At 39.6% G+C, this 27,359-nt stretch overlaps 3 protein-coding genes across 3 annotated transcripts in view; 1 reads left to right on the forward strand and 2 right to left on the reverse strand.

Annotated features, from left to right (window-relative positions):
- Positions 1–479: 479 nt before the first annotated feature.
- On the reverse strand, positions 480–9,182 carry ppid (peptidylprolyl isomerase D). Its single transcript, XM_034141457.1, has 10 exons — positions 9,032–9,182; positions 7,750–7,890; positions 6,608–6,714; positions 6,112–6,300; positions 4,827–4,949; positions 4,403–4,509; positions 3,675–3,816; positions 2,573–2,659; positions 2,207–2,249; positions 480–1,143 (listed from the first exon to the last, which is right to left on the reverse strand). Exons 1-10 carry the CDS (start codon positions 9,114–9,116, stop codon positions 1,055–1,057), a joined length of 1,113 nt encoding a protein of 370 aa, XP_033997348.1. The 5' UTR covers positions 9,117–9,182; the 3' UTR covers positions 480–1,054.
- A 5,035-nt stretch (positions 9,183–14,217) lies between these two features.
- On the reverse strand, positions 14,218–15,479 carry LOC117491099 (uncharacterized protein C4orf45 homolog). The gene is made up of 3 exons (XM_034140953.1): positions 15,416–15,479; positions 14,585–14,814; positions 14,218–14,280 (listed from the first exon to the last, which is right to left on the reverse strand). The coding sequence occupies exons 1-3, from the start codon at positions 15,477–15,479 to the stop codon at positions 14,218–14,220; spliced, it is 357 nt and encodes a 118-aa protein (XP_033996844.1).
- A 2,417-nt stretch (positions 15,480–17,896) lies between these two features.
- Positions 17,897–27,359, forward strand: part of rapgef2 (Rap guanine nucleotide exchange factor (GEF) 2) — a 124,277-nt gene continuing 114,814 nt past the window's right edge. The window contains 1 exon segment of the mRNA XM_034140891.1: positions 17,897–18,538. Coding sequence (XP_033996782.1) covers positions 18,470–18,538 — 69 coding nt within the window. The 5' untranslated portion in view covers positions 17,897–18,469.

The following is a 27,359-nucleotide window of genomic DNA, read 5'->3' on the forward strand; positions in this document are numbered from 1 at the left end:
CGGCGTATACTGCCACCCGAAGTCCCGGCCGGAAGTCCCCGGAGTTGGGGAGCCTTCCGAGTAAATCGCCAGAACGCTGACATCTCCACCGCTCCCATGTTTTTTTTTGTGTTGCCATAAGTTATTCTCTCTCCGTTGGCGCGCGGGGCTAATGCTAATGCTAATGCCAGCAAATACAATGGCGGCTTCACAAAACCTTTCAGAGTTTTACGGGGCGTGGTTTGCAATTCGCCCAGCCAATCAGAAATTGGTACTTTTTTCTCCCCAGGATAGTACCACCTCTCTAGCAGGCACTGAAAATGGGGGGTAAAAGTTCTCGGAACTAAGTTCTCTTTTTGGTGTAAACGCAAAATTCCAGGCACTATCGGAACTAAATGGGAAAAGTACTCCGGTGTGATAGCGCGTATTGTGTTTTAAAACGAGGTACCCAACAAACTGTAACACATAATATATTTCCTCTGTAAATGAACAAGCAGCTCTCAAATTCAGGTTTATTCAGCATTTATTCCAGGAATATTTGGACAGCATTTGATCTGCTCAATATTGTACATAAAATCATTCGATGATATCACACTAACGAATAAAGAACTTGATTGTTGTCCTTTTTGTTTTATTCTCTGTAAAAAACATAAATAAAGACAGGTTGATGTAGGTTGTGTGGCTAAGGGCACTGTATCAAAAATCCTTAGCGTGAAACGAAACAACATATACAGTAAATGCTTTGCTGAACTACTTCAAACCCCTGGAACAAGGGCTGGTGATAAATGTTAACCCACTTTTTCAGAGCAGTGGAGTCAGCCATGCATCAGACTAACGCTCAAACTATTCATTACAGTGAGGACACGTGTCAGTATTAAGACAGGTCGAAGCTTACAACAGTTATTCCCTTAAAACAACACAGACGCTGAGATGTGGCAGCTTGAAAACATGAACAGACCTGCAAACTGAAAACACTTCACCTCCTGACAGACTGAGTGCAGCTCCCCACGCACACATGAATTCAAATATCGATAAACGTTGCTAAAGACAGAATTCATTGCATTAGGCGAGGTATTTACGCAAACATTTTGGCATAGATTTTCTTCTCCTTCTCCTTCTCCAGCTGGATTATCAGCTGAACTCTCTTCAACTCTTTGCTGATAGCTGCCAAAAGAAAACACTTTGGATTAGATCAACAAATCAATCAAAGTGACATCTATGTTTCATCTTTGGTGCTGGGAGGGATTTCAAACATTGCTTTTCACTTTTGCACATCATCAACGTTTAAATCCAGGGGAGAGGGGGGAGAGAGAGGTGAGGAGAGAGAGGGGAGAGAGAGGTGAGGAGGGAGAGAGAGAGAGGAGAGGTGCGAGTATTTATTTTTAAGGCACAAGAGAGTAAATCGTACTTATAGCTCGCTTTTACACATCTCCAAACAGCCAATAAACTGCTGCTTCAAATATCAGAAAGGAGCTGCAGATTTGCAAAGAGCTCAATACACTCAGCTTTGAGATATCAGGGGGTTGAAACACTTCCAAATTGTTCCCCTAACTCATATCTAACAGTATGATACAAGATGACTTTCTGGCGACAATGTCCTCCCATCAATCTCCTTCTTTCCACAACCTATCTCTAAAGAAAGCCATCAATTCGGCTGCTTAACTGTAGATATTGAACATAGCCATTAATGAAAAGGTATATATTCAGTTCCTTTAGAACTTGAAACACGGTTTGAGGAAGCTTGGTATAAATCACAATGACTCAGCCATTGTGATTTATGTGAAGTACTTGAATTTAACAACCGTCTGAATAGCATTTTATCGTGAGTCACTCTCAGATCAAAGTAGATACATAATAGTGATTTTCTTTTGAAAATGGGTACACAGGCTTTTGTTGGCTTGACAAATCCTCTCAGTCTAGGAAGTGAATATAGCCATACATACTCCTAAGTATGTTATTCTTGAGCAATTACCCTGAGATCTGAGATAATGATGTTTCGGTCGCATGCTACTTAATTCCCTCAATCAAATCAGGACAGGATGTTTTCTTGCGGTCCTAGGACTATTTTTCTTCATGAGCTTGCATACTAAATTTGAATAATACATGTGAATATGCATGAAATGTTAAAACGAATATGCAAAATGTGGGAGACGGCGGAACATTTTTTGCATCATTCTTGGAATTGATCAAGACTGAAGAGACAGACAAATGTTGAAGGATTCCCCACCTTTGTCTTCTGGAGCTACTGCGTGCGCTTTCTTCAGATCAATCTGAAAGGAGAAGAAAACAATTGGGTGAGTCAATGTGACCTCAGAATGCCCCTGTATAATTACTGTCTGCAAAACCAATGCATTCTGTTGGATCTTGTATAAACCAGGGCATGTAATAATGAAATAAGCATTGTTATCACCAAGTGCCTAACTACAATACATTACAGAACAGGGGAGACCGTTGCTAGTAATGCTGTATAAACCAGATAATTGATATTTTTAGACATACATCATTGTGTACATTTTCAACTGTCAGTGGGCAGGATATCTTCATTTTTAACAGCTATTTTAAATCAGGTGCGTGTGTGTGTTGTGTGTGTTACCATGGCTTGGCTGTTCTCCTTCAACCCCTGCCAGGCCTGGGCCCTCCGGAAAAGTGCCTTAGTGCTCGCCTGGTCCAGCCCGAGAGCCTGTGAGACACAACAGAAAAACATCAGAAATGATCCTCCTTGAATGTTCCATTACATTTTTGCCATTTAGGTTATTTTATATATTAAATCTTCATTATACTTCCCCCAAAACGTATTAGGCAGATGGGCTCCAGGCAACAATATGTTTAATTGCATTGAATCATATTTCTGCGAAGTTGATTTTATCATTCCATAAAAAAAATTAAGTCAACTTTAAAGATAATACTCGTAGAAGGACAGAAAGTACGCAGCCGAAAAAAATCTGCCACTTCCTTACAGAGCCCCTCCTCCAACACACACGAACGCGCACATGACCAGTGAGGGCACGAGATAAGTTTGTGCACAGATGGAAGGCTGACAGGCAGGTAGGCCATCCAGTTATTTTAGCCGGGCCGGCTCAGATGATTGGTCGTGCTTTTTACAGCGCCACGGCTTCCACAGATGACATTTTTTTATGGATTTTTTGTCAAAGCATTTAATATATTCATTGCTATCGGGATGTTAAGAGCATTCCATGGAATATAACAAGTGTTTCTGAAGTGAATTACCTACCCCACCTTTAAAGCCCTATATGGCAATATTACCGATAGTGAAAACTGAAGAAGTAGACCAGTAGTTTTTTTGTCATCTTACTGACAAACAAACACACCATAATCCCCATGTCCTTTATGGAGGTAGTGAAGAGATACAGACTCAGGGACAGTTTCATCCCACAGGCCTTAAGACTGTTAAACACCTGAACTTTTGAAAGAACACCCATAACATTCATCTGTTTGCAACTTATATATATCAATATTCCAATTACTTGTATATAGACTACTCTGCACTATTTCTATTATATTATATTTTATTTGTAGCCTGTGACCTAAGATTTGTCATAACTACACTGTAGCTATGTTCAAATGACAATAACATCCTTGAAACTTGATATTGCATACTTAAAACAAATGATTCACCATTTAAGGAAATTCTCCTCTTTGCTCTAAGGACACATTGCACCCCCCCCCAACTGTACCTCGTTGCAGCTGTCCTGAGCATCCTGCCACTGCTCCATCTTCAGATAGCAGGCGGCGGTGTTGAGGAAGCAGCTGAGGGCGGTGGGCTGCAGCTTCTTCTGCACCCCTGCCTCCAGCAGATCTCCACTCACCTCCATGTACCTGCACAGGGACAAACACACTCATTGTTAGGAAGACACCAGCAGCAGATGGGTGCGTATTCCCAAAGTCATTTCTGCTCACTATTCCTCCAGTTTGTTCTTCTTGTATCATGTGGAGAGTGTATTTAAATGGATCTTCCTACTAAGAGGCACACTTCCTTTAGCAGATTTAGCTCTGAAAACATAACCATTTCTGTTTAAAGGTAAGGCTGGGCATGTTCTATATTCTTCTTAATGGCAACAAATCCAATAAAAAATACCACACACACACACACACACACACACACACACACACACACACACACACACACACACACACACACACACACACACACACACACACACACACACACACACACACACACACACACACACACACACACACACACACACACACACACACACACACACACACACACACACACACACACACACACACACACACACACACACACACACACACACACACACACACACACACACACACACACACACACACACACACACACACACACACACACACACACACACACACACACACACACACACACACACACACACACACACACACACACACACACAATTACCTGAGAGCTTTGCTATACTTGTTGATTGCACCTTTCCAGTCTTGACTCTTGAAAAGGTTGTTTCCAATATTTTTAACGTCCTCAGCCAGTAACAGAACTTTGTCCACCTGAGAGCAAAGGGAAAGAAAACAGAATCCTAATGAGACAGGACATCAAAACAAAGCGTTGCGTCCACTTCACTTTGAGGTCAAATCAAAGAGAGATGTGGAACTAATCCATTAACCCTCATTTTGGGGACAAGCCGTTGAATGTATTTGTTAAGCCTGACACGTCGTGGATCTCAATATTCATTTTCCCATCTGATTTTGGATAAGGCACATTTCCCCAAAAGCCTGTGATCCTTTAACGGGGACCCTCAGAGCCATCCGATCCTATCTGGCAGTGTACCCGTGTCCTTGAAGATCAAAGACCCCACGATACTCACATCTTTAAAGTCAACGTCGGAGTCCTCTGGGAATTCAGGGTGGGTGTCTCCTGATCCGTCGCTTGACTCCGCGCCCCAGCTGTCCCCCTCCTTATGCTCGCCGCAGTCTCCAATCACGCACGGCTGCAAAGGGACACATCAGCAGAGGTTTTAGACGGAAAAGTGTCACGAATCCATGTCACGTGAGGGAACATCGTTTCAATATCAATGCGGGGATGTTACAATGGACATTTACAAAATGGAGAGGATAACATCATCTGTCAATCACAAACTGGAACTATATGTGTCACGATGGAGAAAGTGGACTGGTTTCGTAAACCCTCATCGGCCAGAAGTCCTGATCACTGCCTAATGTTCGTATTTTTTACTGTTTTTATTTGATCTTTGTGTAAAAAAGAAAAAGGCATTTCGGACAGACAAACTTAAGATGTACAATTACTATGTATTGAAAAAACACTGTAATTGTTTGCAGGGTATATGCAGGAATCCTGAAGTCAAATGTAAGACCTTTTAAGACCTTTTTTAAGACCCTTTCCATACATTTTAAGACCTCATCGCCACTTTGAGTTTTAACCGGTTACATTGGCGACACACTTTACCTCACATTGACTATATACAGTATTGATTGTCCTTCCTCCTTATCTTCCAACCATTTGGACGCAAACTTGCATTTCCCCATAACGATGTTGTTCAACAACCGGTGTAAACGGACCTTCGCGCGCTATCAAGCAGTGAGCGTGCGATGTCCTGTCAAATCCAACGGGATGCCATAAATAAACTCCACAGAATCACACTACACACCTACGCAATGATTACATTCAGGCAGACTGTAGAATACAACCTCTTTGGACAATTTATATACTTATTGGAAACAAGCTACAAAATGTAATACCTTGGAAAATGCCATTTAATACTTTTTAATAGCCTTAATTTGCGCTAAATTGATTTATCAACTTTTAATACTTTTTAAGACCCCGCGGACACCCTGGTTTGATGCCAAATGTCAATAAAAACGTTATGTGGGGGTTTTTCTCTAATGAGGGGCCAACCTTGACATTTATAAAGCGTTCTTTTTAATATCTCATTCTGTATTTGAACCAGGTGCACTGCAGATTTTCAATTTAAAGATTTCTTTCTTCACATGGAAGGAAAGAAATCGAACAAAAGCACACTTGGAAGGAACACCAAGTCCACCATGGTGTTTTCTAAAAGGTATGCATTGGCAGCTTTGTCAAATGTTATTATTTTGGAAATACTTTATATATTTTGAACTAAAACAATGTACCTTTTCAGGGGCGTCCTCCGTGGTGTCGAGGGACTCCAGCAGTTTGACTATTCCCATCCCTTTTAGCACCTGTCCGAAGACGACATGCTTCCCATCTAAGTGAGGAGTGGCCACGGTGGTGATGAAGAACTGAGAGCCGTTGGTGTCCGGCCCGGAGTTGGCCATGCTGAGCAGACCCGGTTTGTCATGCTGCAAAGACAAAGGGAAATGATTACAAAAGCAAAAGATAGGCACAACTAACTTTCAAACACAGACATTTAAAAAAAGATAGGAGTGTTTGATTATTTCTTTTTTTTTTTTTACAATAGATAAGGAATACTAAGAGAGATATGCAAAAAAGATCCCTGCATACTCCAACCTAGAGATATGTGTCCATTGTTCAATATCCAACATACTAAATAAAGTTCAAATGAGAGTGATGGGGAATAGTGTAGACCCCTCCAAGTATTACAGTGGTGAACCCAGATAATGGGGATTCTGGTGATAAGTCACTTACAATGTAGTGGAAGTTTTCATCCTCAAACTTCTCTCCGTAGATGCTCTCTCCCCCGGTGCCATTCTGGTTGGAGAAGTCACCTCCTTGGATCATGAATTTCTTGATGACTGCCAAAAGCAAATTTATAGCCAGATTAATTTTCAGTAGAATTTATAGTTCCCTAAAACTTCAAGTACCATGTTAGTTACTACCCATTTAAAATACTATACTGTCATAATATGCATGAATAAGTGCCTATTTTACAATATGCAGCAGCTTCCTGTCGGTTCAACTTTCCATTATTGTGACTTCCTTATAAAAATTGAGCCATGCATGCAGTTTTACTTGTTCTCGATTATCCAAATAATCAAAATAGCTCTCAATAGGCGCTTTCACACCGGAGTACTTTTCCCAGTATAGTTCCGATAGTTCTTGAAATTTTGCGTTCACACCCCAAAAATCCGGAACTAGAACTTAGTTCATGAGAACCTTTTCACCCCCTTTTCAGTCCCTGCTAGAGAGCAGGTACTTTCATGGGAGAAAAAGGTTCCCATTTCTGATTGGCTGGGCGAATGGCAGACCACGCCCCGTAAAACTCGGAAAAGTTTTGTGAAGCGTTATTGTATTTGCTGGCATTAGCATTATTAGCATTAGCCCAGCGCACCAACGGAGAGAGAATAACTTATGGCAACACAAAAGAAAACATGGGAGCGGTGGAGATGAGGAGGTGTCGGCGTTCTAGCGATTTACTCTGAAGGCTTCAGTAGAAGCTGCTGGGAGTCCCAGCAGCTTCTACTGAAGCCAGTCCCCAACTCCGGGGACTTCCGGCCAGGGACTTCGGGTGGCAGTATATGCCGTGAAGTTGTTTGCGGCCTGCCAGTAAACCCAAAGCAGAAGAAGAAGAAGTGACGTCAGCGGCTTCATTTGCCTAAGCTTCCCTCAGGGACTTATTCCGGTGTGAACACGATCTGCTCTTTAGTTCATCAGAACTAAAGAGTTCTGATGAACTAAGTGCGGCAAAGTACTTGGTGTGAAAGCGCTTAATGCATTGGATGTCCTTTAAAGCTACTTTCACATGTCTTTGTGTACTAAAGTTTCAAAGTGTCCTGTCCTCCAATCTGAAATGTCACATGATGTGCAGCTGGGAAGGCTATTTATTTTACTTCTGTGGAAGGGGCATCCTTTGAAGTGCAGAGGCTTCCCGGTTGATTTGCCGATGCCTTTCTCTCCAGTGCAGAGCGCCCGGAAGTTTTCAGCAGTTTTGGGGACGATATCAGCAAAAAGCTCCAGAACAAGTCGGCCAGCTGTGGACGGAAAGAAATACATCAGTGCGGTGTTACAATAAAATACAGATTTTAATTGACTAAACAACTTACAGTATAGTCTGCACTAAGTTATCAAAAACTTTAAACATATAACAATGTTTTTAGGAAGCATTAAAAAAAAGTTGCTTGAAGTAAAATGTATTTTCTTTGTGGTGTTCGATGTGTAAGCTGCAAAAATAATAATAATACATACACCACTATGCCAGTATTAAACTACCTACATGCAGAGTAGTAAAAAAAGTAGAACTAACATAGTGTAGGAATAAAGTCCTGCATTCAAAATGTTACTTAAGTACTTAACTTACTAAAAGTACAAATGTATTAGCATCAAAATATACTTAAGGAACTAAAAGTATTCATTATGCAGAATGGTCCATTTCAGATTCATATGTATTATATGTTTTCATTATAACCACAGGGGGTTAGAGCCTTTGTGATAGTGTAGCAGAGATCAGTGCTGGTGCGGCTGGTTATGTGTTTTAATTGTTATAAACACAAATTCTGTAACTGAAATACCAATCGTGTTTTTTTTATGGCGATTTATTGTGCTCTATAATTGTTATACTGAACTAAAAGTCTTTTTTTTTGCCACATTAAATGAGCCCCTCACATAGAGCTAGAACCGCTACTGCTCTTGCTAAAGTAAAAGGTATCTTCAATGGTGTTTTTAATGTGTTGGCTGCAACCAGTTTGATAATACACTTGAGCTAGAATGAAGCTACCTACATGCATGATAAAAAAAAAACATACTGATATGACTATAACGCTATCTTACAGTCGTATAACAGGAAAGCTAGTGCTGAGTAAAGCTACATTTACCAGTCATTCTAGACAACACAACCACACGTGGTTCATACACTATCTCGCTTTCTAAATACCAGTCATCTTATTCAAAGTTCATGCTAGCTCTTATTAAATATTACCGAGCTACTTATGTCGATTTTTAGAAAGTGGTTCATCTGTAAACTGTTACGTTGATTGTTCTTGCAGCTACTAGCATACATCCGTTTCTACAAGTCACCACAGCTAGTTGTGCTAAGCTAACAAATGCTAACGACAATTGTGAAACTACTCCTTAGAAAAAAGCTGTTAAATAATATAAAAATGAAAATGGGCTGACCTCTTTCTCCGCCAATGTCTACATCAAAGAAGACACGAGGGTTTTCGGAGTTTGCAGGCTTTTCAGATGGTACTGGGTGAGACATTTTAAAGACAGGGCGATTTCTGACACTTGTTTCGGCTAACTTGGCTAATTCCGGCCGGCGTACTGAAGCAACGGAGTCAATGACTTCCGGTGAGCGCATTTCAAATTAAAAGTATTCTGTTAAAAATGCATTGCAGGATTTTCAAGTATTGGTAGGAAACGACATACATTACTGCGTTTGTTTGGCTTACAAATTCAGATATACAAGAACAAAAATAGTAGAAAAAATGTTCCCAATATGCCATTTTGAGAGAGCCTATCCTCTGTACTCGCACGCATGTGGTTCAATGAAACTTCCGGTAATGCAAAATACAATTCATATTAAGTTTCACTTTAATTTACTTTTTACGTGGACTTGTACTGTTACTAGTAGTGTTAATAGTTGAAATTTAAAATTGATCATTAAACATGTCCTCAATTGCAGTAAGACTATGTCAATCCCAGATCAAATGCACGCTAAAGGGTAATTGAAAATGTATTCTCTCAGTGATTGTGATGTTATGTTAAATGTTTGTTGTTTGTTTTTCATGTATTGTGTCTTGACATTTGTCTATGTTGATGTTACACATGGAGCTGCTGTGATGCAAGTCAAATTTCAGACTTGATATTACCAATAAAGTATTTTCGTATCTTGTCGTAATATTTACTATATCATCAATATAAGGGGGCAGCATAAGAGACGGTGACACCAGCAGGATCAATAAACTGATCAGGAAACCTGGGTCAGTAATCGGCATCAAGCTGGACCCCTTTGAAGCTGTGGTGGAGAGGAGGACACTGAACAGGCTGTTGTCCATCATGGATAACCCCACCCATCCTCTCCACCTGCAGCTGGACAGTCAGCGGAGCTCCTTCTCCAACAGACTGCTGCAGCTCCCCTGTCACAAGGACCGATACAGGAAAACATTCCTGCCCACTGCAATAATACTGTACAATAAATCACCTCTGGCTGGAAGAGAACTCTCTGCTCCATAGTTTATCTACAAATAAAACCACGTTGTACATTTTACTCATATAATCTGTTCAATATGTAATACTCCATATTCCATAATGTCATATATTTTGAATATATATATATATATATTTGTATATATAATATCTGCATGTATATTTTCTATTTCAACATGTATATTTTCTATTTTATTTTATTTTTCTTTCTATTCTTGTATATTTTGTAGTTTTGTTTTATTGTAAAATGCCTTGTCTATTATGCTGCTGTAACAAATACAATTTCCCAATTTGGGATCAATAAAGTACTATCTATCTATCTATCTATCTATCTAATATATTGCAATGAAAAAATGCACAATTAAATAAATGGGCTATTCACACTATAAAGCAGGCACTACAAAGTTAATTGTGGCTAATCCAGTGATTTCAATACATGAAAAAAACAGAAGATGATGTTGCACACAATAATATTTTCTTAATGAACCTGATGATATTTGCTCCTACTTGTAAACACTGGATGAATGACTGGAGTCAAAAACTCTTATTTTAACCGAATGGATAGACTTATTAAACATGCAACAACAGGCAATATGTGAATATTACTTTGTTTATTGTTGTCCACAAGACATCATTTTTCGGACAAACCACATAATTAGACAAATAGTGAAAAACAGATGTAGGCATCCTGAACTAACTGCAGCCCCTATGGATCCACTTCTTGTTTATGATGATTTCGACTCAGCCTTCTGGGATACACCTCTTGTTAATGCATACAATGTTCCGTCTCAACAAAATGCAATCACAACTTGCCTTCAGGCAGTCTTCAGACTGAGCCCAGCCTATTGAAGATGGGATTGTCTGCAAATTGCAGCCTACCTCGAGATATGGATATCTGTCTCTGGCTCTTTATTTGAAAATTGGTGATTTTCTGATGTGGCTCAGAATTTGCTCGGTTATCTACACCAGACATAAGTGGATATGATTACTTTAGCTGTGGGGATGGATTACCTGGTGCTTCTCATACAGACAATAACAAGTATATCTGTGATGCTCTGAGAGGTGCCTCTGATAAACAATACTGTTATTGTTGGAGAGAATCATCTGTTTTAGGAAGCAGTGCCACATCTGATATGTGATACTGCTTCGAGCTCATTGGCAAAATATAGACAAACATTTGACCCTTGTTTTTGCCAGTTTACATAGTTAGATGTACTGGAATTACAATAAGTTTAACTGAACTCAACGTGAACTCACACAAGTATTAGAGTTGTGCAAGAAAAGTTTGAGTCAGTATTGGATTTAATATTGGTCTGCAAAATGAAACTGGTAAAAAGTCCTGATGTTACTGAGATTAAAAGTATTTTTAATCAAACTCGACGCATCTTATTAAGAGCCAGGTCCTCCTAGGTCGTAGAAGCCAGCTGCGGTTAGGTCTGAATCTCTTAATGAAACTGTGTGTTGACTCGCAGTGAGTCATCCATCATGTTCTTCCTGGGAGGAAACAAATAGACACGGTAATATAAATGAATGAGCCGAGATCCATCAATGACCAACATGTCTACTGGTGTCTTTGGCTGAAGGGGTAAATGGATGCCTAACAACCAGACCGTTGCTGGTTCGCCTCATGGCAGAGCGAAGTGTGGTGTGAGGTAAGATGCCATGTGTGTGACATGGTGATCGTGTGACTTGGGAGGGTGGTCAACATGAGTACAGAGTACCCTGCAACTCCTGAATTTTTGAGGCGGCTGTGGCTCAGTGGTTAGTGTGCTGGACTTCGAATCAGAGTCCCACTGCAGTCAGCATGTCGTTGTGTCCCTGGGCAAGACACTTCACCCCAATTTGCTCCTGTGGGGAATGGATTGTCCACAGTACTGAATGTATGTAAGTCGCTTTGGATAAAAGCGTCTAACAAATGACATGTAATGTAATGTGTACCTACAGGGTGTGTTATTTCTTTTATATCTGTTTAATGTTCTATCAGATATTAAAGAAGAAGGAAGTCCCTTTTCATAGAGTCATTTAGTTGTTCAAAATACACCCAAGAGTTATGAACAACCTATTGATTTGCAAGAGAGATACTGTGAGCTAATTTGTTTGTAATCACTTGTTAAGGTGATACATTCCTTTTAGTCTTAAATGTCCCATACATTCAGTTCTCAATCCTCATGCATATGACTAAAGGGCTAACTGTAAAAAGCTTTATCCTGACTGATAAAGGAAACTTTTCCGTCTAAATATTTTCTTTTAGAGAAGACATTTAGAAATTTCAAAAGTAAATGTAATCTCTTAAACCATATGTTGATAGCAGGCTGAGCTAGTTTTGTGTCTATTCTACTTTTTAGTGTCCTTCTGTGTCTCTTTAGTGTTTTGTAGTACTAGTTTAGATCACTTTATGTCTTTTTGGATTGTTTTTTGTGTCTTTGAGGTCATTCTGTGTCTCTTTATGGTCATGTTGTTTGTATCTGCTGACATTTTGTTTTTCGTAAACCATACGTTTGTTATTTATTCTTGACTGTAACGAGCTCAATGTTTTATTCAGAGAACAATAAGAAGTCTGAAATGTTTCGTTTGATAAATTATAATGCACTATGATGCCAATGTATATGAGGCGGCATAACAACAAGAGAGTCTCCCTAGTCGAGGAAAGACATTCATCTTGCCGTCTAAATAGTTTTTCGGTCGAAAGAAGATCGACATCATCCATTCTATAGAGGAACTGGCTGGGTTTGAGCGTATCACTTTCAGTTGCTCCTATCACTAGCAGCAGAAATATTGCTTTAACCTCCCACAATGCCAGCCCCGGGGAAATCATGCATCAGACCATCTCTTTAAGTTTTCGCCTCGAGTAGCTGTGTGTGGCTCTGCATACTTTCGGGGTATATTGCTAGGATGAAGCAGCCTTTTTGACACATGCTGTTGATAAAACATCCTCACACAACCATCTCCAAAACTTTGAAGCAGGCGGCTCCTTTTGCACAAGAGTTGCTATGGGATAAGTAGCTGTATAAGCTGGGGCTGGTTGCCTTCATCACTTTCTTCTCTTATCATCAGTGGGATCTCTTTTCATTTTAACAAGTTGCTGTGCCTGCATATCAGGTGGGACATTAAAAGTATATCTTCATTTTTGTTCTTCTCTTATCCATCAGACCATAGCTGAGCCTTGTTATTATTTCCAAACACATGATACCTTTGCAGTAACTCCATATATTACTTGTCTCAAAATCTAAGAGATAGTATTTGGTATTTCTTTTTTTCATGGTCTTATCTAGAGAGTACAAACATGTTTTACCCATTGAAGTCTAATGCCTGTTAAACGCAGCCTATGTTTACTTTAATTACTTTTTTAAGTTTCTTTAAGGTAATACGATGTGAGTAATGTATATACAAATGGTCATTTTGGAGGTGAAGTATCCCTTTATGCGGACACTAAAATAAGAATCCATAACCTGGCAGTATCTGGAGGTCCCATTACGCTCTTGTGCTCATTACAGATAGACAAACAAAATGACTGAATAATGAAACATTGATACACATACATAGGATGAGAAATTAATTTAACGACTGAGTAAGTTCTTAGTTTGTCAAAGGACTTCCAGACCTGCTTCAATGCACCTTTGCATAGATTATTCAAGTCTCTGGGATTCGATGGCAACAAAGCCTGGAGCTAAAGCAACATTAAGGACGCTAGTCACATCCAAATTAATATATAATTTTGTTAGAGGAGATGCATTCAACATTTGCAGTTTGTTACTTGTGCAATGAAAATAAAGTTGAATTGGATAATAGTGTTGTTTGAAAATGAGCGTAAGGTCCCTTTCAAAACAGAAATAATCATCCTGTTTTAATTGTGCTATGTTTGGGTTATTTAAGAAAATAATAGTTTTGAGTTGTTATGTATGTGTTTTGTTAGGTAGTTTTTGTGTTTGTGGTGTCCATGTCTCTCTGGCTGATTTCTCATGGTTTGCCTGAGGTGGTGTGTGTTCCTGCAAAAGTGGAAGTGTTGCATTATGGATGTGGAAGCAGATAACCCACAATGCAGTCACTCAACGCAGTGCAAACCTGAGATGTTCGCACTTATCCATTCGACACAGCACACACACATGTAATACGATTCTGAGAAATTCAACGTGTGCAATGTTACAAATGCTGTCTTACTGACTGCTCTGGAACCTGTGAGACACTCTGTCCTCCAACGCTGTCCGTAACTCAGTTTTCTGTCAGAAAGGAGGACAGTTTAGTTTGATTTATTCCTGTTTTCGTTATCATAACTCTTTAAGTTCTGTAAGTGGAGAGGCATATTCCCGGTTGAGAAAAGATAGAGTGATGAACAAAAATCATTAAATGTCATCCAGAAATGATGTATTGTTCTACTGTTTATCCAGGCATTAATTACAGTCCTGCATACAGCATCATATTTAACCATTCTCAAAGTCATGCTCACCTTGTGGCACACTAACTGAAGTATAATGCTTCTTCATGCTCATTTGCATAAGACACATATGGTGGATTTAGCCGTACCTTAATTTGCATGTTGCTGAGCAGCGTCCCACTGTTCAGCAGCTGGTTGTACTGCAGGCCCCAGCCCACCTCCCCCACATAGCCCTGCCTGGGCATGGGAGGGGGGGCATGTGTGGCACCTCGGCACAGGTACCTGAGGTCACCTGTGGCCTCTGCTGAGGAGGCGCCCACACCGATGTACCGGGGGAAATAATTTGATCTTGGCCGGTAGTCTCCAATTCCATCTGGGCCTTGTTAGAAACAGTGGACATGTGAGGAAAGAAGGTAAACAAATATCCAAATGAACCTGAGCCTTTAGTAGTTACGGTTCTACAGTCACATATGTGTAAGGAAGAAAGAAAAAAGAGTGCATCAATGTGTTTTCTTTAAAACATGCACTCTCTGGTTGACTTTTCAATTAGTGTAAGCAGACGTCTACACATGAACACTGACATCTACATAACTGTGAGCAGTATCCCACCAATTTTTCATATCCTGAAGTCTTCTTTTTGTTCCCTTTTTGTGTTTCTTTGTTCATTTCAATTTCTTATTCTCAGATTTTCTTTGCCATGAACATTGAGAGCTGCTAAAAATATAGAAAAGATATGAGAACAAAAGTAAAACATGATTTCTTGGACATTGACCATACGTTTTGGACCTTGAATTGTTTGAAAATAAGGGTCTTCAAACTTACTGTAAACTGGGTATGGCAGTCTAACAATATTCCCTCTAATATACTATTGTGGTCATAACATCAATGACAGCTTTTTTTGTATACACACTATCTACTTCCTCTAATGCACTGTAAAATACTGACCTAATAAAGGTGCATGCTCTCCATGTTTCTCCTACCTGTAAAGATCATCCTCTGTCCGGGCTGTGGCCCTCCTGCAGCTGCCTCACTGTTTTGCATCATTGTTTAGTTTAGTTACAGTCTGTACATACATCTATATAATGGGCCCTCTGTGGATAACTCGAGCCCAGCGGTCTGCTCTGTCCATGGGGTCATGGTCGGTTGTCATGCAACCAGTGGTTGTCATGGTGTCACTGGTTGTGTCCTAGTTACATCATAAAAACTGTATGCTTCTGCTATTGAAGCATGTCTATTTGAAAAAAGAAAAACACTTCCATACGCTTATTTGAAGCTAATGCACTTGCAGGATTCTTCCAGTTATTAATATGTGCAGATGGTTGAATGTACTAATTTCAAGTGGTTTTGGATCAAGCTTAATGAAATATATGTCACTTTTAATGTACATTTACTCCCTATTACTTAATGAAATAGATTGAGATAAAGGTAGACATACCACATACATCTTATCAGAGAGCTGGTGTAAAAATGGTTTCCTTTCTCTCTTTTATTTTTAGTATAGCGAACAATCCCATTATATTAACTGCATTATAAATAGCCTTGGTCTGTGGCTATTCATATTCTCAGACTGTGGGATTTCCCTCAGACAAAGCTTTGGAAAAGGCACTCCCCCATCCCCCCTTTAGTTTTCTTGTTTAGTTTCGCTTAATGCGTGGATGCTTATGGGATCATCATTATGTTAACTTCATCCCAGAGACACTCAACCATTGAGCTGAGAATGCCTTTTGCGGTTTGACATAACTCCAGACTAAAACAAATGCATTACAAAATGTCTGTCCTATAGGGCATTTATTTGTTTCTGGGGAAAGTGGGAAAAGCTGTATTTTGGTAATGGCTAATCCCCAATAAACGTGTCTTTTTGACTGTGTCTTTGTATCTTTTTAACCAAATCACACAGAGTTAGGGCTTTTTTATGAGATCTTCATTTGATAACTTGTTCCACTTCTATTAAGTGAAACTGTATAGACACTCTGTGGAGCTCCTTGGGAAGGCCACTCCCAACAATAAACATTTTGTTATATCATTGTGTGTCTTCATACCTGGACCTAAACACGTGTAAGTCAAAGGTATTATAGTGTATTAATTATGTATGTATCTATCTATTCATCTGTTTTCTTATTTCTTAGCCTCGGGATTAATACAAGTAGTATTCTTCTTGTGTTCTTCCTGAGCTGCTTTACATTTCCATCTTGGATAAAAAAAATACAATCTTACATTTAAAACCCTGTGGAAACACTGTAGCGTATGTGTCATTATCTTATGATGTCGTGGAGTTATTTAAAAAATAATTGTTGTGGATACAAATAGAGATAAAAAGCTGCCAGAATGGTTTATCCGTACAATTCAAGTGTGTTTGTCTGTGGCACACAATAATGAGTTTACATTCACTTAACTCTGCAAGGACATTTATAAGATATTCGGTTATCTTATCTTGATAAAATGCACAAGTAGGCCTATTACTAGTTTTTCTTTTAAAGCCATAATTATCGCATGCATAGTTGTAGTCATATCAATGTGTATTACCTCATTGGGTCACTAGGTGGTTGCAGAGCATCACTTATCCACACTCCACTCCCCCTTCCCATTCCTACTTTTGTTCCATTTTTCTTTTTTTGTGAAATGGACTCGCCCATGAGCCGCCCCTTGTGTCTACACCATACACCGCCGTCAAGTCAAACACAGAAAGCAACAGCTGGACAGGAAATGGAATGATTATGCCTTAAAAATAAGATATGAGTTCATTGAGAACACCGAGCAATATAATAAGCAAATATAATGAAAGTATTGCCTTGGAATCACTGAATCAAGAGCATTGAGCTAATTAAATATTGGAATGTACTAAAACAGATCATAATGTCACTGCTTGGTGCACAGAAGGGACAGCTGGTAGTCTACTGCATTTCATGCCGTATCGACGTCTACTGTAAAATGAGCATCTGTCCTTGATTTTGATTTGAGTTTTTGGAGGTAATCTGATAGGCTATTTAATGTAATAAAAAAAGCAATAGTTATGCATTCATTATGACATTTTGCATTATTCAAGGATTTAAAGATTCAAACATGTAAAGATTGTTAACGTCATACAGAGCTGCAGTGTAGTGGTGCAATGAAAAACCTGGATCACAGGTTACTCAAACAATGAAATATACATATATACAAGACATACGAAAAATACAAATACATTAAAAAAACAATAAAAAAACTGCAAGCTCGGGGAATTTATTGATGCATGCAGAGGAAATTATATTGCAGAGAAAATTCAATTTTGAGGAGCTAAAACAATAACCTGTATATTAATTTACCTCAGACCCCTCCCTAAATACAGCGTCCTTTTCATTGTCTCTTTGTATTGACAGTGACACCGTCAAACACGTTGGAGTTTTATTTTGAACATCTTTACAGGAAGTGTAACCGTAAACTGTGTCCGGCTTTACCCCGCTGTGTCAGTCACCATGGTGGCATACAACAGAGCACAGCGGCGGCGGACCTATCTCCACTTTTAGCTCCATTAAAAATGCTAAAATAATGGGATTTCTCTGTGAGTGCTCTCGGGTCTACCTCTAAAAATGGACTTAGGTGTATTACTGACAGGTTAGCAGTTTCGGTTAGCATACTTTTTTGTGTTTGCTGGTGCGTAATTTCTTTCCGTCGCTAGCAGAATGCTGAAGAGACAAGGAATGGCTTTCATGAACGCTGGCTTGGATAAAGGGACATTTTCTGCACTAAGAAAATAACTCAAAAGAGACAGTTTGAGCTGCGGCTTTGTGAGAAGTTTCCTCTCGGTGGGACGGGTGTTGGCAGCCGGTTTCGGGCACAGACAGACAGACACCCCGAGGAGACTGTCGGCTGTCTGGCTCCAGTCGTGGCCTGGCACTCCCAGCTTATCCGCTAGCATCGGGATCACAAGCGACAAGAATACAGCCAAGACAGCAAGGGGGGGCACTTCTTTTGTTTATATCCGTGGCTCTGGATATTCATAAACATTTATACAGGATAAGGAATTCAATATCCTGCAGACGGTGTCTTCCAAAACAATGGCGTCCTATGTGGATAACAGCTTTCGGCAGGCTGTGATGATGAATCCGGCTGAAAGGACGCAACAGGTCAGAAGAAATTATGTATTATACTAATGGAATGTGATGTAAAAGTGCTCGTATGCGGTGTGCTGTTACTTTACGGCATTGCAACACTGTATGTACATCCTGCAACAGTGTGTTTCTGTGTGCAACTGTTGCCATTCAGCTTGTTCAAGTGTTACGTATGGCTACATCCCGCTAAACCCTCTATCAGCAAAGATAATCAAGACTACTTAACATAACAGGAGCTGGAGCCTTGGTGGGAATCTAAGATAATCTTGCAGCATGTGTGTTTGTGCATCCTGCTTTTAGCATTTTAGACTTGTGCAGGTAGTAAAAAGCAGTCCAAACTTGCTGGTGCAAAAAATTGATTCATAAAAATTGTGAATAAGTAGCTTTTATGAGAGACACAGGCTAATCCAAACCTAGCTAATAGCCTTTACTAGCATACCAAAACAGACCCTACCCTTCATTATTTTTATCAAAATGTTTTGCACACATTTGAAAGTCGTCGGGGTTAAGACTATCTTTGGGGTAGTTTTAGTATAGTTTTGGCATTTACTGAACCACATAATTGGTCTACTTAAGTTCTGTGAAAATAATTAAATAGTGTTTTCTTATTTCTTGTTTTTCAGGAAAACAATCTGAAATCCTTTCTGTCCCACAGTGTTACAGCAAAGGGGACAGTGTAGATACAAAGGGCAACATGAAATTAGTTGACAACAATTTAAAGCTGAGCACTGCCAATGCATAATGTCCCGTCCCCATTATACATCAGGTTTTTGTGTGGAGTTGTTTATCTTCTGAACATTTAAATCCTGTGGTTTCACCGACACGCACCTCGTTTTGCATGACCTCCAATAAACAGCTACAGATACATGCACTAAATCCTGGTTAGTTGTGGAGATGGCATCATTTTATTTGAGCGCTGCTTTCACTGCATCTTCAGCATGGCTTTACACACAATAGACAGTCAATCGGCCACCACTTAAACCAGTGTGGGCTACAGTTAGTGGCACAGCCGCCTGACTGTCTATTTGACATTGAGGAAACGATTATGGTGTCATCGTCGGCTTGTTAACAGTACAAGCCCATGGTCTTTACAGCTTTGTGCAGGCTATAATTTGTACCGGTGGCAGATTCCATAATGGTTATGGAAACAGATACACTGATGAAGAATTTGGTTGGCATCAGTAACAGCAATGCTCATCTAAAAGCATTATAGTCTGTAAGGTCTGAACGTTTGTTATAATTTCTGATGAATCTGAAGTTTAAATTCTCACATGTGTCCATCAAATACAAAATTAAACAAAAATGCCCCTCAAAGCTTCTTTGAGCCAAAAGGAATGTCATACAAGTCAAATCTTCAACACAATCAATCAACCATTATATGATTTAGCAAATGTCGCCCGGGAGAAATTTGACTGAATTCTCATTTGTTATTTGCCAATTTATTTTGATTACTTTACAAGAAATTGCTTGTATTTTATTCAGTAGTGGAGGTTACATATGTGATTAGTTTCCCACCAAATTGGTGATTTTCTCAGTTGGAAATAGTTGCAGGTAGTTTTGATGATATGTTCCTTTAAATAATTAGAAATAGCCTATCAGTGTTCTTTATTGTTGAGATGAGAGTGAGGATGTGATTCAGAACTGACATGTGATAAAACCTGCACATCCTGCTAACTACCTGAGACAATTACATCCACATGGCTTTCACTGTCATCTACGCCTGAATGCTTTTAGTGAGACTTTCCAAACATGACAGAATTTCTAATCTAGAACATAGTCTGATTTATAGATACTGAGGCTTGGAGCACACATGGTATGAACCAAGGATGTGTCAATCAATATGCAAACATTTCTATCAGGAAGTCTTTGAAACTATGATTAATGAATGGAGAGGAGACTAGGACAGTTTGAACACTGACTAAATGAGTTTCAAAATCCTTCACGAAAAGTCTAGTACCCTAAAAAGACATGCACGACTGATTGCATCCAAATATTACAATATTCTTTTACCAAAAAACTCATTTGCCTTGACACTTTATGGTTGACTTTATGTGCTTTCTTAGTGGATATAGAGAAACAATCGCAATTCCAAAAGGACATGCCATCACTATACTGTAATGCAGCCTTTAAAACCTAGAAAAGACAACACTTCTGATATGCAAAATCTAAGACGATATCTTGTCTCATATTACAATATCCATGTAATATCAATATATTGCCCTATAAGTCTTTTTGCCCTGGTTTTGAAAAGCAGTACATTCCTGTATTCTGTGATTGTTCTGCAGTAAAACCAAGGAGACATGTTCATAATAACAACGTCTTTTCGACTTTAATCTTCATGGTGTTGAATATCTTGTGACTGTGTGGTTGTTTTTCAATAGCAGCACCTTCTCCGGTGTTCTTTTCAAGTGTCTAGCGACCGTGGTGCCTGACTCTGTTTATCCTAATGGTGTTGGCAGGGCCTCTCCGTCGGGATTAGCTAACGGTTAGCGGGATCTGTATTTATCTCTCCAGTCTGACCACAGTGGGATTGACCCTCTGCCTCGCCCTATTGTCACATGACAGGTTCAATAACTGCCCACTTGACAGCTAGTGTTCACACTGGTTTTGTCAGTTTCCTCTGCGTAGATTTGGACTGTAACAGGGAGTGCAGTGTGTTTTTCTCTCGGCGTACAAAGCAGGCAATCTGATATTCAGGAGCGCAGAGGGGGCTCTGTAATGCACCGCTGCACAGTTTTGCAGTTCCGATACGAAATATGATAACATGCATGGCAATTTCATCTCTAATTTATTTTTGATCTTGAAATGAAATCATGAATCTGGGGGTTATAACATCCCGTTGAATAAATCAGCATTTTTAAACATGTATTGTGGTTTGGGGTTTCAATTGAGTTAGTTCAGCAACATATTTGACCTTTAGACTTTACCTCCTTTTTCAGATCTGTAAAATGTATTAATCTATTATTCAACAAAAATTGTTTTAGTCATGACTAAAATGATTTTTAGTATTGCTGTAATATTACAGTATAGTTTTAAAGTGCTGTATACATTTCCCGCCTAAGGATAATATTCCCACAATGCAGCAGCACTATGTACAGTAACATTACAGTATTGCTGTAATATTACAGTATGGTTTTAAAGTGCTAATATTCCCACAATGCAGCATAATGTACAGTATCACACTGTATTACAAATTCAAAGTAAATTACTGTGGGTAATTACAGACATTTGTTACAGTGCAACTACAACATTCTTTAGACAAAGACATCTCTACCCAATGGTGCTGTTCAGATGATGGATTTCATCATTGTGGACTCAATCCACTGAGGGTTCTTGGGGGTTTTATCTGAAAGAGCTTCTCCCCACTGTCTCCCCTTAGGGAGGTCTTTTTATTCTCTGTTCAGAAAGACTGCAGGAGATCGGACACATGATCAGATTTGCAGGCGACACAGTGACAGAGAAACTGCCTCGGATATATACGAGTCTATATTTAGGAAGCGCACACTCATGTTTATCAGATCCTTTAACTCAATCAATCAAAGATATGGCAGTGGATTCTGTTAGACACCACAGCATTGCAAACATGCTACCTTGACATTTTATGCGTTTATTTCCTTTTCGTAGCAATTTGGACTGTCAGTCAGACAAAATAAGCTGTCATACGCCCTCTTTTTAAGTCTGAAAATTAATGTTTGGCTATTAAACGAATCCTACTTTAATTATAGTTCCTTCCCTAGAATGCTTGTTCGTTATCAACCATGATGTAAGGACTGTGTGTGTGAAAGTGGTATCTCTGACATGTTTGTTTGTCAGGTCACTAGGTGGGGGTCGGGCTAGTCGTCCAAACTCCGCTTTGAACTCTGTTTTTCACTTGGAATAGTGTGTGGTGCGTGCTTTGAGAAATGCTGGTTCATGTTGTTCATAATAATAATAATAATGTCATTTCTGTCGTCCATTGGGCTAAACTGAACTGATTTGAACCGTATTTGTAGATGCAGCATTTGTTTCTTTAACTGTGGGCCATGATTATGAAACATCTCGAATCACTTTCTGTAGTCTTATAGGAACACAAACCTGCACAGGTAAGTCCTTTGTCTTTTAGCGTGTGTGTTGATGTGCACTAAGAACAGTCCTCTCTCCTCTTGTTTGGCCAGGTGTTAAAGCTAAAGGTCACAAACAACAACAGTCCTCAGCTGAGGTGACCCTGCTTCACAGTCACATATCTGCAGGGGCAAGCTGCCTACTTTGTTTCCACATATTATTCACAGGAGATCAGCACAAGCCTGCGGTGACTGTACTGAACGAGAGTGAAAACAAATGCATCTGGGCCGGATATTCTTGACCTCAGTGACTGAAAAATAAATCTGAATTTCCAGGCCGTTAGCCCGTCATTACTCAAACTCAAATACAAACGGTGAGAAGTTAAATGGTCCAGCTAAAATAGCAAACATTCAAATAAACAAATACTCCTTTTCAACAACCGTGGCCTCATAGAACAACATTCAATAGAAACACATAAGAGCCAAGCATAACAGACCTAGTAAAAATGTATTTGTTTTAAAAATATTCTAAAGGAAAACAGTATTCACTTAACTTAAAGGTGGGGTAGGTAATTTTGGAGAAACCTGCTCGAGTGCGCTAGAATTTGAAAATACACAACCGGAAGAAATCTGCTACTTCCTTCCAGAGCCCCTCCTCCAACACACACGAACGCGCACATGACCAATGAGGGCACGAGATAAGTTTGTGCACAGGTGGAAGGCTGACAGGCAGGTAGGCCATCCAGTTATTTTAGCCGGGCCGGCTAAAATGATTGGTCGTGCTTTTTACAGTATTACGGCTTCCACAGATGACATTTTGTTATGGATTTTTTGTCAAAGCACTTAAGATATTCATTGCTATCGGGATGTTAAGAGCATTCCATGGAATATAACAAAAAGTGTATCTCGAGCCGGTTTCTCAAACTTACCTACCCTACCTTTAATAGGCAATTGGGCGATATTGCATTACATTTCAATATGAGAAAGTAGCTTTTTGCCACTTTTAATCACATTTTGTTTCAAATCTTGGCTGTAGATAAAAACAATATTAACTTGCACTGAAACTATAAATACTGACATAGGGCTGCTCGATTATGGCAAAAATCATAATCTCGATTATTTGGGTTATATATATATATATATATCACGATTATTAAAAAACGATTATCCATTTACTTTGAAAACATCCATTTATTGGAAACAAAAATGTGAGCAGTATGTTTTTAACAGTTGATTACCCTGAACTTGAAGTATAATTCAACTGAAAAACCAATAAAAAAAAAAAATAGTTTTGTTTAGATTACGTTGTTTTCATAATCGTTGCCAAAATCGTAATTGCGATTAAAATACGATGAATTGAGCAGCCCTATACTGACATGTTAATAGTTACTTCAGGTTGTAAAATGACTGATGTGCACAGAGCTGCTCTCTCAGCATCCTGTCCTGTATGAGCAGCAGGAAGAGGAAAAGCGTCAAGATGCTTTCCTAACTTAAGGCGGAAGAATGACCTGACAACAACAACACGTCTTCAACCCCACAACCTGTTTTCCTTTTCTGGATCTGGGTGTTGTTTTGTGACTGTCTTCCTATTTGTGTCTGGGCGTTAGAGGCATGGGAACCTATTTAAAAACAGTCCAGATTGCTGGCTCAAGAGGCAGGACAGATCTTTTTCTACTCGAGTCGTTATGCTGTAATTTTCCCAGGCAACTCTGGGTTTTGTTACTCTCCCAAAAACTCCCGTCCATTATGTAAATGTAGGCGCTGCCTTTGCCATTATGCTTGCGCTCTGCAGTACAAACCTTGGAGAAGTAAAGTGATGTCACATGTTATTCTAGTGTTTAAAGTGGAGGCTGAGTGCAGGCTGATGTGGTTACACTCAGCGCGGTCACAGTGACGTATTCCTCCCTGTTTAAATACAGGGGAAGATTTTCAGGAAGGGGAAAAAGGAAACAAATGCACCGACATTACCCACACACACACAGAAGACCAGCAAAGCTCCTGATTCGCTCGTTTAAATCACGCTTTTATTTCCACTCATGATATTGTAATGGCAATAAAGCACTGCCTACTGGTCAGTGGAGTCATAAAAGGTATTGAATATTGTATTAAAATGATCGATTCTCCACTGTTATGACTGTACAGGGAGCAACTGATGAAAAGGTTGAATCTGAAATAATATGAGAGGCCCCTTTACTGCAGGAAGATGGCATTTATAGTTGTTTTACAATTTAATTGAACGGATAAATGTCACATCGTGGTGAAAAACAAGCCGGGAGTCATTTGCATTCCAGAAACTAGAATACAGCAGGATGTTTGTGTGCCTGTGACTCCCTGAAATCTAATAATGAAAAGACCAATCCTGGTGTAGTTTGTGTTTTAAATGCACCACTGAGATTGGAGTAAGTTAAACAAACTGCGGCTTCACCCCACACAGCTTGATTTACCAGAAGCGGAGCACAAAACCAAGCTGAGGCGCTTCAATGTCGGCAGTATTTCTACCGCTGTGATATGTTGATACTGATGATGAATAAGGTAGGTTGATATTTAATCGTGAAATATAGATGTAGTTTAAAACGTCACTTTTTTTCACCATCAATCTCGGATGATTGAGAAGTAAATATTCTTTGTTTCCTTGTGTTTTCCACAATCAGATGTTGTTTGAGTAAATACAGGGTGTCCGCGGGGTCTTACAAAGTATTAAAAGTTGATAAATCAATTTAGCGAAAATGAAGGCTATTAAAAAGTATTAAACGGCATTTTCCAAGGTATTACATTTTGTAGCTTGTTTTCAATAAGTATATAAATTGTCCAAAGAGGTTGTATTCTACAGTTTGCCTGAATGTAATCATTGCGTAGGTGTGTAGTGTGATTCTGTGTAGTTTATTTATGGCATCCCGTTGGATTTGACGTCATCTGAACAGGACATCGCACGCTCACTGCTTGATAGCGCGCGAAGGTCGTTATGGGGAAATGCAAGTTTGCGTCCAAATGGTTGGAAGATAAGGAGGAAGGACAATCAATACTGTATATAGTAAATGTGAGGTAAAGTGTGTTGCCGGTTAAAACTCAAAGTGGCGATGAGGTCTTAAAATGTACGGAAAGGGTCTTAAAAAAGGTCTTAAAAGGTATTACATTTGACTTCAGGATTCCTACCCTGAAATAGGTTTACGGCCCGTCCACACGGCGGCGTGCGTTGAAGCTTCAACGCTTCTGCCCATTCACTTTGATTGGGGTGACGTCACGATTTGCCGAACTGCATTGTGGTTCCGTCGCTTCGCTTTGCTCGCTTCAAAAGTTGAGCAATGTTCAACTTTTGAAGCTTTGACGGAAGCGTCAGCCAATCAAATCCTATGCCAGTACAAGCTCTAGCCAATCAAACCGCGTGCTTGTGTGTCCGGGGAGATTCATGTGATTGGTCGAGTTTCAGACACGCCCACCGGCAAGCTTCAACGCACGCCGCCATGTGGACGCTGCGTTAGAGTTGTTTTAGTTGGGATATCATGCTCCTTTGATTGATTTGACTCCATATATGAATGGCACTAGAAATCTGCAGGGAAGATCGGTGGCTGCATTGCATGCTGGTCTATTGAGGCTACTGGAATAAGGAGAGCTTTGTCTACTCAATAGAGTTTCTCATTAAGTCCTGTTTTAGAAATGTAGGGCTGCACCTAATGATTACTCTCTTCAATGATTCATCTTTCCACACGGCTACCGTTTTGTCCAAGCAACATTTAGAGACCATTCTCTCTTTTAAAGAAATCACATAATAACCGAGGAACCGTCAGTGAACCTGCAAGTTGAGCTGAGAAGACAAGATAGTTGTGAAATGCGTTTCACTTTAACTGTGCCTGCGGTGGAAGTAACTTTAGATGAAGTATTCTGAGGTGTGTACAAAAATTCACTGCCAAACAATAAAAGCTTTTTTCGAACGTGTTTAAGGCGGATACTTCCTCAGGAGGAAGTATGTGATTTTGCCAAGTTTGCAAGAGTATACATGAAACCCTTCAGCAGAATCATACCAGTGTTCCCTTTCAAACAATAGAGGGTGAGGAGAGGAAGTAACACCATTTTTAAAAAAGTGTATCGAGAACCCCTATGCTTGCGTTTGAGCTGCTTTCTTCTTTCTGCTTTTATATTCTGATCTTCAACATGTAGGGCTCACTCCGGGTTATGTGATTCATGTTGTAGTTTCTTTCATTTATTGGGTTGAAGCTTCCATTCCTGTACGTTTGCAAGATTATAAATTGAGAAAGACTGCCCTTTTAGTTTTGATTGCATGTAAACTTTTAGCGCAGGTTAGATTGAAACCTCTGGTCCCTTTGGCGGTCTGCATGATGCATGACATGCCCCCAGATCTTTATATTTTCGGATGAAACAGGACATTGCCTGCAGGGTCACACTGTACATGTATTGCCACTGAATCCCACACATTATAAAGTCAAAGGCATGTTTGAGTTCCTTATGTTTCGCATTCCTTGAGATATTTTTAAAGCAAAGAAAAACAGCCCCGAATTCAAGGCTCCAGAAATTCCATTGGCCTTCACAGCAGAAGGCAGTAGACCTCATCCCACCGAGCGACCACAGTCTTTACATAACTTAGCCCGAGACCCACTTGGCTGCTTGCAGAGCTTAGAGAATAAACCATTCCTGACGTGCGATATTTACACGACTGCTATTGAGTTACGCTACATGCTGCGGCTGTCATTAAGAGCTTCATTCCTAAAGGAGATGTTGGAAATTCCAGCTTTTTGGAAGACACATTACAAGAAAAGATTGATAAAGGAAAAATGATGTTG

Source organism: Trematomus bernacchii, unplaced genomic scaffold (genome assembly GCF_902827165.1).
Source record: "Trematomus bernacchii unplaced genomic scaffold, fTreBer1.1, whole genome shotgun sequence".
Taxonomy (NCBI): Eukaryota; Metazoa; Chordata; class Actinopteri; order Perciformes; family Nototheniidae; genus Trematomus; species Trematomus bernacchii.

Coding starts and splice junctions, on each gene's coding strand:
- LOC117491099 (XM_034140953.1), bottom strand. CDS start 15,479: ATGATGCAAAACAGTGAGGCAGCTGCAGGAGGGCCACAGCCCGGACAG. Junction 14,815..15,415: donor ACAGAGGATGATCTTTACAG/GTAGGAGAAACA, acceptor GTTTCTAACAAG/GCCCAGATGGAATTGGAGAC. Junction 14,281..14,584: donor TCAGCAACATGCAAATTAAG/GTACGGCTAAAT, acceptor CCTTTCTGACAG/AAAACTGAGTTACGGACAGC.
- ppid (XM_034141457.1), bottom strand. CDS start 9,116: ATGTCTCACCCAGTACCATCTGAAAAGCCTGCAAACTCCGAAAACCCT. Junction 7,891..9,031: donor AGACATTGGCGGAGAAAGAG/GTCAGCCCATTT, acceptor TTCCGTCCACAG/CTGGCCGACTTGTTCTGGAG. Junction 4,950..6,111: donor CGGAGGACGCCCCTGAAAAG/GTACATTGTTTT, acceptor GTCCCTTTGCAG/CCGTGCGTGATTGGAGACTG.